Below are 12,156 nucleotides of genomic sequence, written 5' to 3'. Positions count from 1 at the left end.
CACAAGTATATACTATATACAGGAACAGATTACCTACAGGTATATAGTATATACAGGAGGAGATGACATACAGGTATATGCTATGTATAGGAGGAGATGACATACAGTTATATACTATATACAGGAGGAGATGACACACAGATATATACTATATATAGGTGAGATGACACACAGGTATATACTATATACAGGAGGAGATTACATACAGGTATATACTATATATAGGAGGAGATGACATACAGGTATATACTATATACAGGGGAGATGACACACAGCAGGTATATACTATATACAGGGGAGATGACATACAGGTATATACTATATACAGGAGATGACATACAGGTGTATACTATATATAAGGGAGATGACAAACATGTATATACTGAGGTGAAAATGAGAGGTGTGAGGTGAAAATGAAAAGGTGTGAGTGCAAAATGAGAGGAGTGAGGGAAAATAGTGGAGTGATCGGAAAATGACAGATGTGAGGTCGAAATGACAAGTGTTAGGGGGGAATGAGAGGAGTGAGGGGGAAAATAAGAGGAGTGAGGGGGAAAATGAGAGGTGTGAGGGGGAAAATGAGAGATGTGAGGGGGAAAATGAAAGATGTGATGGGGAAAATGAGAGGAGTGATGGGAAAATAAGAGAAGTGAGGTGCTATAACTAACCACAGATATTTACTATGCCCAGGCAACGCCGGGCTCTTCAGCTAGCTTAGATTTACAATCTCCATGCTTTTCTCATGGTCAACTTTATGTGGCCTGTTCAAGAGTTGGAACAGCCAAAAATCTGTTTGTCTTTGCACCTGAAGGAAAAACTAAGAATGTTGTTTATCAAAAGGCTCTCGAATAAGTAGTAGAAGATTACTTCACATTACTTGGCCAATTTAGTTAAATCTGTGTGGAATATCTCTGGTGTTGAAATATATGTTGTAAAATGCTTCTATTAGCTTAGTTTTTGCCTTTTAATAATTACATTTCTATCTATTTGTTTTGTGGTTTTTTTGTGCAGAATAAATTTTTGTTAACACATTCTATTTTGCTAACAGCAGTTATTACCCCGGGCGAAGCCGGGTAGTACAGCTAGTTGTAAATAAACACACAGCCAGAATAAAGTCCTTTATTTGAAATAAATAAACACACTAACTTTTTTATTTAAAAATAACAATTACAGTTATACTCACCTAATACCCATTCCACTGAAGCCCTCGTCTTCTGTAATAAAATAAAGATTAAAAAAACAACCATATCCCTCACCTGTCCATTGTTCTACCAAAAAAAAGGGAGTAATGACTAAGAGACCACCAAAGAAAACCTACCCCTATGTATAGATACTCTTAATTAAATATCAAAAAACAACAATGTATGAAAAATATACAAGAAAATACAAAAACACCCTAAAAAATGGGGATCACAGACAGGGAATCAGGGTAGCAACCCTTGAAAAATTGTTGAAATATAGCGATATGCCTACCATTGTCCCTTATAGGCCCTAGAATGTGATAGCATACCTGACAGCGCAGGTTGGCACCCTAGTTTGCGATATGGCGCCCCCGCTCCACAGTGGCTCTCCCTCCAATCCCTAGGCCTTCCCTTAAAGCTATCATTAAAATCACAGACAAAAAACAACAGAAGACTACAGATCAAAATTGATGTATATCTCTTGTTGGCACCCTAAAAATACCAAAAATTCATAATAGATCCAAAAAGCACTGAAATCTGTTCAGAAATGTAAACATAAATAATATAATATAGACAGATGTCCAAAAAATGTAAAAATTACTTAGCACTGTATAAATCTCAGAGCATTAGCAATGATAACCCAAATGTAGAGACCAATCACATATTAAATATATGCTTAATATATCAGTCTAGTGCAGTATGTTCAATATGGGCTCAACAAAGCAGAGCAAAGAAAAGCTATAGTGCACAAGGGATTGGCCTTCAGTATACAGCTAAGTTTGATTCATATATATGAGCTATGTTTTTTTGGCACCTTATCTGCACCTCAAGCACTTTACTGTTGCAGGTGGCCGTGTTATTGCACACATATTTCTTTGTGGAGCTCACATTGAATATATCGCATGGGACTACTAGTCCAACTGTTACTTTGAGCCTATACATAATCTGTGACAAATGTTTATATGTACTCTATCACAAGGAAAGCTCACTACCCTTATAAGTGGTTGTATCCTTTGAATTGCATATATAGCTTTTCTTTGCTTCAGATCTCAGTGCTTTTTGGATCTTTTATGAATATTTGGTATTTTTTGGGTGCATTAATTAGGGTGCCAACAAGAGATATACATCAATTTTGATCTGTAGTCTTCTGTTGTTTTTGTCTGTGATTTTAATGATAGATTTAAGGGAAGGCCTAGGGATTCAAGGGAGAGCCGCCGTGGAGCGGGGGCGCCATATCACAAACTAGGGTGCCAACCTCGGCTGTCAGGTAGGCTATCAGATTCTAGGACCTATTAGGGACAATGGTAAGCATATCGCTATTTTTCAACAATTTTTCATGGGTCGCTACCCTGATTCCCTGTCTGTGATCCCCTTTTTTTTTTAGGGTGTTTTTGTATTTTCTTGTATATTTTTCATACATTGCTGTTTTTTGATATTTAATAAAGAGTATCTATATATAGGGGTAGGTTTTCTTTGGTGGTGTCTGATAAATAGTTTTCTACCTGGACGGGGTCAAAATTTGACTGTGAAGGTGGATAACCACTGAGGAATGAGCGGCTGCGTTCCCAACTGGGCCAATGAACTCCGGTGACCTCAGTAAGATCCCTCCTAGCATAGTGGGAAAGACTCACGGTGCAGCGCTGAGCTTAGAGAGTTCACCCCAGTTGACTATGAGCTATATATCTCTCAGAAGCAGTCATACACATGACAGTGCGATAAACACCCGGTATTTGGGGCACTGAACCCGAACAGTAACACATACTTCCTGGTGAAGTACGTGTCCGGTTTCCATGCCCAAACAGTAGGTGTTCGGTACGGACGCCGAACTTTACTGTTCGGGTTCGCCCATCTATACTAAGGGTTGGTATCCTGTTCACCCAATTCTACGGAGTGCCTTTTTCTAGCTTGACATCTACTTAAAAAGCACTCCATGTCTTTTTAGACACATAATACAGTAATTTTAGAACAGTGTAATTTATTTTATTCCAGATGAGTTGTGTCATCACATTTTAAACCTTTCATTACTGGCTCTTGGATCATGTCATCTCCATTATGACTACCAGTCCAGTGCACTCCTGTTTAGAAAGGAGATTATTCTCTCACGTCATCTGGTTTACAGGATTATGTAATCTTCAATTACTTCCTTCCTGGAAGTTTTCAGATACTTCTCTTTCCAGCTTCACAATTCAAATAACAGCGACACCGAAGCCTATACATGCAGAGTTATAAAACTTCCCTGCCTCACACTGACTGTCTTTACTATTTGTGTGTGCTTTGAGCATTATGTCTAGTGAATCATTTGGGATGCAGCTTTAGCTGGGTTACTTTATCTCCTACTTGCTATTGCTGACATAGGGAAAACCATCACAAGGAGGTGGCAGAGAAATTGAAACTGCATCACATAGAAATACAATGAGACGCTGCAGTATGATTGAGACCATTTGTAGCTGAGCAGAGCTAGTACCAAAGGCATCATGAGAAGTGTAGTCTACATTAGAGGAATCATATTAAAGCATACAAAGGAATCAACTTGCTGACAACAGAGAAATTGCACATCAACTAAATCAAGTATACACAGGGCATATACAAAAACCTCCACATTATACTTTAATAATGGCTTTTGCTGCACTATATACAGAAAAAAAATGCTGGAACCATGCAGAAATATCTGGAACTTATTGAAAGAGATCTGAAACTATTGTAGGATAGTGCAAACCAAGGATGCATCCAAAATGTATCACCCACACAATGCCAAATACTTTGTGAGCCTGTGGGAGTGTTTAAGGCTACGTTCACATTTGCGTTGTGTGCCGCAGAGTCGGCGACGCAACGCACAACGCAAACAAAAACGCAGCAAAACGCATGCACAACGCTGCGTTTTGCGACGCATGCGTCCTTTTTTTGGTTGATTTTGGACGCAGCAAAAATGCAACTTGCTGCGTCCTCTGCGCCCGGACGCGTGCGCCGCAGTGACGCATGCATCGCAAAACGCAAGTGCAACATATGTCCATGCGCCCCCATGTTAAATATAGTTGCGTATGACGCATGCGGCGACGCTGCGGCGCCCGACGCTGCGGCGCAGACTGCAAATGTGAACGTAGACTAAAGATGGTGTTCAATTCTCTAACATTCCAAATCGTGAAATGTATTTTATAGTAATGTATGTTATCTGAAAGCAAATCCCTCTGGGGCTGCAGTATAGCCTAGACACTGTTGAAATGATGGAATTCGGGTGCACTGCCATCAGGGGAGAATAATTCCTAGCACTAGATGAGTTAGCAAGAGGGATGCTCTAGCCAGACTGAGAACTAGGGCTCAAGTTATATCTGAAACCGGTGGGAAAGACTGTAACCTGTTGTGCCATATCATACATGCTTCATTGTAATGACCGTAAACTGATCAGTAAAAGTTTGACTATTACAAAGTATTTGGTGTCCCCTGGATTGTGTGCTGCGAAAGTCCTGGAAGATAAAAACCTGGGGCCAGCGGAGATCTGTGTACCACAAATAAGTGTGATGCACACCGGAACTGGGACACAATTATTATGTAGGGTGCCGGAGCGTGCTGAAGCAACAGCTCGCTCAGGCACCTTACAAACGTAATAATCAAGGCATAATAATTAAGATGGGTACAATTGTATTACTATATGTAATATATTGCTGCATGAAATTCTTCTTATTTTAAATGACACTTTTATGTCATAACCCCATGAAAACATACATCTCTAAGTAGGCTTCCTGAAGATGAGTAAAAACTGGGGTTTTGATTTAATGAAAAGCAGGGGGGGGGAATATTTATTAATTTATTGTCCATGGTACTGATAATTAGTGATGGGCAAATTCCTGAATGTTGGGGTCCGGCGGGTTCAGCCGAAGTTAAAAAAATGTTTGGTTCGTGCACTTGAATGGGGGGCCCAAACATCCAGTGTTTGCCACAATGTCATATGCATGACAGTGCAGCAAACACTGCCCCTGATCGGCGGTAAAATCATTACCGATCGACAGATATCTGCGGTTCCCATACAGTCAAATAACAGCGTGAACCCGCAGCTGTAACCGGAGGTAAAAAGTTTACCTCCTGTCACTGGCATCGGCTGATGGGACTACTACTTCCATTAGCCTATGCCTGCCCAGCTAATAACAGCGAGAGCAGGCGGCGACTGATGGGAGCATTCATCAGCCGGCACCTGCGCTATAAATAAATATTTTTTTTAAAGAACAATATGAGTTTCCCTGTATTTTTGATAACCAGCCAGGCAAAACTGACAGCTGCAGGCTGCAACACTGAGTTGTCAGCTTTAGCAGGCATAGTTATCAAGAATAGAGGGGTCACCTCTAAATAATTTTAAAAAGGCATAGGTTCCCCCCATTTTTGACAAACAGCCAAGCTAAAGCAGACTGCTGGGGGCTGGTATTCTCAGGCTGGTAAGGGAACATGGATATTACCCCCCAGCCTAAAAATAGCAGCCCACAGCTATCCAGAAAAGGCACATCTATCAGATGCGCCAATCCTGTCACTTTGCCCAGCTCTTCCCACTTGTCCTGTGGTGGTGACAAGTTGGGTTCATGTTTGTGGGGTTGATGTCACCTTTGTATTGTCCAGCTGACATCAAGCCCACAGCTTAGTAATGGATTGGCGTCTATAAGATGCCTATCCATTACTAATCCTATAGTCACGTATATGGTAAATAAACACACACCCAGAATAAAGTCCTTAATTAGAATTAAAAAACACACTTTTACTTTTTTATTTAAAAATAAAAAAGCCAGTTATACTCACTTAATGCCCATTCAACTGAAGTAATTGTTTCCTGTAAATAAACAAAAACAAAAAACAACCATATCCATCACTTATCCGTCGTTTTGTCCCATACCGTAATCCATGTCTGCAATTAATAGTTTTCAACCTGGATGTTGCGAAGATGCCACCGTCGAGGCTGAAAACCATGGGAGAATGTGTTGCTGCGAGTTCAGCCTAAGTGGCGAGCAGTGACGTCGACGAGGTTACCGCAGGTCACTGAGACTGCTTTCCCAGTCAGGTTCCTGAACTGTGGTGACCCCAATGAGATCACCACTTGCACAGTGAGAAAAAAATTTAACGGTGCCGTTTTGGGTTCACCGGGAGAAATTTCTAATTTCTCCAGATGAACTCTCTGAGCTCAGGGATGCACCATGAAACTTTTTCTTACTGTATGAGTTGTGATCTCATTGAGGTAACAGCTGTTCAGGGGCCCGACTGGGAAAGCAGCCTCAGTGACCTACGGTATACTCGATCATGTCACCGCTAGTCACTGAGGCTGTGCTCCCAGCAACTCATTCTCCAGTGGTTTTCAGCCTGGACGGTCGCATCTTGGCACCATGCAGGTTGAAAACTATTTATCGCAGACATGGATTATGGTGTGGGACAGAACGACGGATAGGTGAGGGATGTTATTATTTTATTCTTTTTTTTTACAGGAGATGATGGCTTCAGTGGAATGGGCGTTAGGTGAGTATAACTGTATTTGTTATTTTTAATTTAAAGAGTGTGTTTTTGTATTTCAAATAAAAGACTTGGGGACTTCTCTATTTTGTTCTCTAATTTACTATTCAGGTTTGTCCATCTCTAGTGATAATGCATGTAGCACCTAAAGTGCATGAAAGTGAAAATGTACTTCCGATTAGGGTAAGTTCATATGAGCGTATAAAAAATTGTCCAGCGTTTCATCAAAAACCTTGGATGATTTTTTTTTCTCATTTGTCATCCGTGTGCAGTCTGTATACAATCCGTTTTTTTTTATTGCAGCAGCTATTAATCATTTACAAGACCAATTTCAGTTTCCTATGTTACAGAATTGCAATGTATCCGTAAAAATTTCATGCTGCACTGTGTATCCGTAGGACATCAGACGTGAATGGGTGAGTCTCAACGAATTTACAGAAGAAACGAGTTCATGCTGTGATTTTTTTCAAACGCAGATTTGGCCAATGAAAAAAAAATCGCTCATCTACATTGCATCATTGAATAACATTGATCAGAGTGATTTCATTTTTTTTTCACTAGGACCAAAATTACAGTTGTGTAAATGAGTCTTTAGATTAATAGTCCCAGACTTGGACTCATTGAATGGAAAGCTAGATCCATGGCTTACTATAATTGCTTGATGCTGTCTCTCATGTAGCACATAACAGGCTATTTTTTGTGTGTGTGAAGACTTAAATTACTTTCGTGACCTTGTTACCCTTTAAAATGTTGTCTGGTGGTATCTACAGATGGCCAGTTTTCTGTGGTTCCAGACATAACTAAACCATTGGGGTTACCTCCTACTGTGCTCCGGATGCAGGTAGGTTCAGCATATGCTAACATCGCACATTATAAAAACTGTACTATATATATATATATATATATATATATATATATATATATATATATATATAGCCTCAACAATTTTAATACACATTTTGCATTATGTACACTTTTGTACAAGCAGAATTCTAGTATCTTTGTTTACAAATGTAACACTAGACATCCAGTGTTTTCATCCTATCCAACCATGTTTCACGCATTGGGATAATAAGAATGACTTCCACCATTGCAATAAAGTCATTTATATTTGTAATAGTCAATATTGTCTCTTTCAGAAAACATCTGGTGGATGCTTTATTTGGGAATGACTGGAATGTTATAGTGTTGATCGTCGTCTGTCATTAAAGTAATCTCATGCCAATCTCGTTTGTGATCCGCAGGATAAATCATTTCAAAGTCTTCTGTGTTAAATTTAGTTAACCGCAACACTTTTATCCTAACTTCAAGAGCATAGCCCAACAAACAAAGTTCAGCCTAGAAAAAAAAAGAGAAGATATAGTTACATAGTGACTACAATTGAAAGTAGAAGTAGAAGTTCTATATGCCAAGCAAGTTTAAACACTTAGTGATGGAGCCAATTTTGTCTTTCTGGACAAAAACACAATTTTTCAATTCTTACTTCATGTAATTTTTATGCCTTTTTCAGATCCCAATGATTCTGAAACTGTTTTTTCGTGACACATTGTACTTTATGTAATTGGTTCATTTAGATCAATAGGTTTTACATTTTTTATGAAAATATCGTTGAAAATTTAGAAAAATATGCAATTTTTAAACTTTTAATTTTTATGCCTTGAAATCAGATAGTTAAAAAAACATTTAAAAAAATGTAGTAAATAAAATATAGCATGTGTTTATTTTATGTTACAATAATTTTTCAAACATCTTTTAATTTTGTTAGGATTTTAAGGCTTAAAAGTTTAGCAGTAATTTTTCATTATATTTCAAGGGAATGTACAATACTTGTTTTTTTAGGAACCCATTCAGTTTTAAAATGACTTTGAGGGTCTTATATATTGGAACAACTACAAAAGAGATTTGGTAAAAATTGCACCCCTCAAACAATTCAAAACTGCAGTCAGGAAGTTAGCACAGGAACTAACACAAAATCGATCGAAAAAATGACAAATGTAATTTTTTTCCACATAAAATCCTCTTTAATGTATTGATACCGCACACGTGGTTAAAAACTACTGCTTGGGCACACTGCGTGGCTCAGAACGAAAAGAGTGTTTTGGATTAGATTGAAGATACTATATAACAATTACACAGCTTGATGGAAACCGTGATATACAGTGACATACCAATACTGGTATTGTGAACAGCAAATTGAAGATGAAATGATCTCTAAAAAGGGAAAAAGATGACACAAAATTGGCTGATGCAAAAGTTTGGGCTCCCTGCATGGTAAGTACCTAGTAGCACCCCATATGCAAGCATCACAGTTTGTAGATGCTTTCTGTAGCCAGTCAAGATTCTTTCAATTCTTTCTTGAGTGATTTTCATCTATTCTTCCTTGGAAAATTCTTCCAGTTCTGTGATATTCTTGGGTCGTCTTGGATGCACAGCTATTTTGAGGTCCAGCCACAGATTTTCAAAGACGTTCAGAACAGGGACTGTGAGGGCCATTGAAAAACCTTCAGCATGCACCCTTTGAGGTAGTCTATTGTGAATTTTGATGTGTGTAGGCTCATTATCCATTTGTAGAAGTGATACTTTTTTCAACTTCAGCTTTTTTACAGATAGTTTTATGTTTGCATGAAGAATTTATTGAAATTTAATTGAATCCATTCTTGCCTCTACCCATGAAATGTTCCCTGCGCCATTAACTGCAACAAACCCCAAAGCATGATTGATTCAACCCCATGCTTGATGGTTGGCGAGATGTTCTTTTCCTGAAATTCTGTGTCCTTTTTTTCCCCACACATACTTTTGATCATTGTGGCCAAATAGATCTATTTTAACCTCATTGGTCCACAGGACTTGTTTCCAAAAAGCATCAGGATTGTTTACATGTTCTTTTGCACAGTTCTGATGCTGAATTTTATGGTGAGGATGCATGAGACGTTTTCTTATGATGACTCTTCCATGAAGGGCATATTTGTTCAGGTGTCTCTGAAGAGTAGAACAATGTACCACAACTCCAGAGTCTGCCAAATCTTTCTGAAGGTCTTTTGCAGTCAGGCTGGGGTTCCAATTTGCCTCTCTAGCAATCCTACAATCAACTCTCATTGAAATTTGACATGGTCTTGCAGACTTTAACTTAACCTCCACTGTTCCTGTTAACTGCCCTATCTTAATTACATTTCGGACTGAGAAAAAGGGCAACTTGAACATGCTTTGCTATCTTCTTATAGCGTCTCCTGCTTTGTGGGCATCCACCATTTTCATTTTCAGAGTGCTAGGCAGTTGCTTAGATTAACCCATGGCTGCTATTTGTTGGCATAAGATTAGAGGAGGCTGGATTTTTATAAATCTAGGAAATTTGCATCACCTGGCCTTTCCTAATGATGATAGTGAACAACCATAACTCTAACAGGCTAATTAAGGTCCGAAATCTTGCTCAAAGTTATCTGAGCATACAAATCTCCAAGGGTGGATAAGCTTTTGCATCAGCCCATTTTGCTTTTTGTAATTTTTTATAATGTAAAAGATGATGATAATAAGATGATAAATGTAAATTAAGCCTCATTCTGATGTATGTGAGGCAGAAAGAACAATAACTGCAGTTCAAGAATTGTTTTGCTTCTTTGTTTTTTTTTAATCGTAGTTGACTGTTGGATATAAGTGATTTTATTCTTCAGGTCAATACAATCACAGCAGTACAAGATTTCTGTAGGTTTTTCGTATGTTTTGCTACTTTTACACAAAAAAAAAAAAAAATTGGAGTGATATTAAAAGAGCTATAACTTTTTAATCTTTTGGCCAATGGAGGGCTTGATTTTTGCAGGATGAGATTTTTATTGGTGCCTTACTGGGCATAACATTTCTTGATCACTTTTTATTCAGATTTTTCAGATGCAGAACTAATCCAAATTAGCAGTTCATGAAATGTTTTTTGTTTATATTGTATTTTTATGTTTTGCCCTTTTTGCACATTAAAGACAATTCTTTACAAAAAATAATTTGCGTCTGCATCGTCATATCCTGAGAGCTATAATATTTTTATTTTTATGCTGACAAAGCCGTGTGGGGGCTTTCTCTTTTTTGCAAGGCAAATTTACATTTTATGAGGTACCAATTTCTTTTAACATACATTTTGATTGCATTTTATCTAAGTTTCTGTGTGTGCCAGTCTGATAAAAAAGCTACATTTTTGGCTTATTTTTAGATATTTTATATATTTTTATGGTGTCTCCATAAAGAATAAAGAAAGTGACCGATTTATAGTTTTTATGCAGCAATATCAACTACATGTACATTTTTTTTAGTTATTTTATGTTTATTTTTCTGTTTAAATAGAAACTGAATTTGAAATGACGAATCATGTTTTCACAATCGTATCATCCTTTTCCATTTTTTTTTCACCTTTTTACACATTTTTTTCTTTTAACTTTCTTACTTAGTCCAAATCTGGGAATTGAACATTTAATACTCTAATCTACTGCATTGCAATACTTGTGTTGTGCAGGGCAGTAGACGTTTCAGTGTTACACTCTGACCAGGGCATGCCACAGTAGCTGGCAGATGCAGATCCCGAGGTCATTAATTGGCTTCCGGTTGCCATGACAACCATAGGAACCTCCTCCCCTGTTTATGATCTAGATGCCACAGTCATCATAAACAGCAGCATCTTGGGGATTAAATGGCCATAATCTGTGCAAATATTGATTGTGATTGATGCAGCAGGGAGGAAGCTATAATGCAAAACTAACCTCCGCTGCATTTTTGTCAGTCAGGGGGAGTTATATGTTTATTTCTCCTTGCTGTTAAAAGGCAGCACTGAGGAACAAGGCCACTTAATGACTGCTGTAAAAAGTTGTATTGGTTTTCATTAAGGGGTTAAATAACTTAATATTGATGAGCTATCCTTAGTAAAAAAAAAAACAATAATATCATCTTGGTTAGGGTCCTGACACCAGGCATTTCCCCTGATCAGCTGATTAAAGCAGGTCATGGAGCATTTGACCTGGCACAGTTCTGTACATTATGTAGCAACTACCAATACTCTTGAAGAGCACGCTCATTCAAGTGCACATGCACAGGAACATCCAAACATTCCCATGTTTTCTATAGAAGAGCTGAAGTCACAATCATCAGGCTTATCTCCCTGCCAAACAAACAGATTAGGCAATTGAATTCCAACCACCTCTTTCTCCTGTGACCTTGCATAATCTGTTGAGGGACAATTGGGAGGTCTCCATACATCTTACGGTAGATAAAAGTAGTGGGAATAGCCAAATTTTATCTAATGTGGATCTCTTATTTTTTATTATTGTGATAATAAACAGCATATTTAGATGACTCTTCACAAGACAGATTTGTAAAAGTAAACCATCCTTTGATCAAATATACTTATAAAGACGCTATAAAACTGTTGTTTCAGCTTCTCACGTATCCCACCAGGCGGTGCATAAATTAAAAAAGTATCACCATTGTCACTTTCTTCTCGATTTGTTAGAAGCCCAATATA

At 38.1% G+C, this 12,156-nt stretch overlaps 1 protein-coding gene across 1 annotated transcript in view; it reads right to left on the bottom strand.

Annotated features, from left to right (window-relative positions):
- Positions 1 to 6,250: 6,250 nt before the first annotated feature.
- Positions 6,251 to 12,156, bottom strand: part of OTULINL (OTU deubiquitinase with linear linkage specificity like) — a 110,338-nt gene continuing 104,432 nt past the window's right edge. The window contains exon 8 of the mRNA XM_077267629.1: positions 6,251 to 7,997. Within this exon, the coding sequence (XP_077123744.1) occupies positions 7,818 to 7,997 (180 nt within the window). The 3' untranslated portion in view covers positions 6,251 to 7,817. The remainder of the gene's footprint in view (positions 7,998 to 12,156) is intronic.

This window comes from Ranitomeya variabilis, chromosome 6 (genome assembly GCF_051348905.1).
Source record: "Ranitomeya variabilis isolate aRanVar5 chromosome 6, aRanVar5.hap1, whole genome shotgun sequence".
NCBI lineage: Eukaryota > Metazoa > Chordata > Amphibia > Anura > Dendrobatidae > Ranitomeya > Ranitomeya variabilis.
This window is presented reverse-complemented; position numbering and strand designations above follow the sequence as displayed.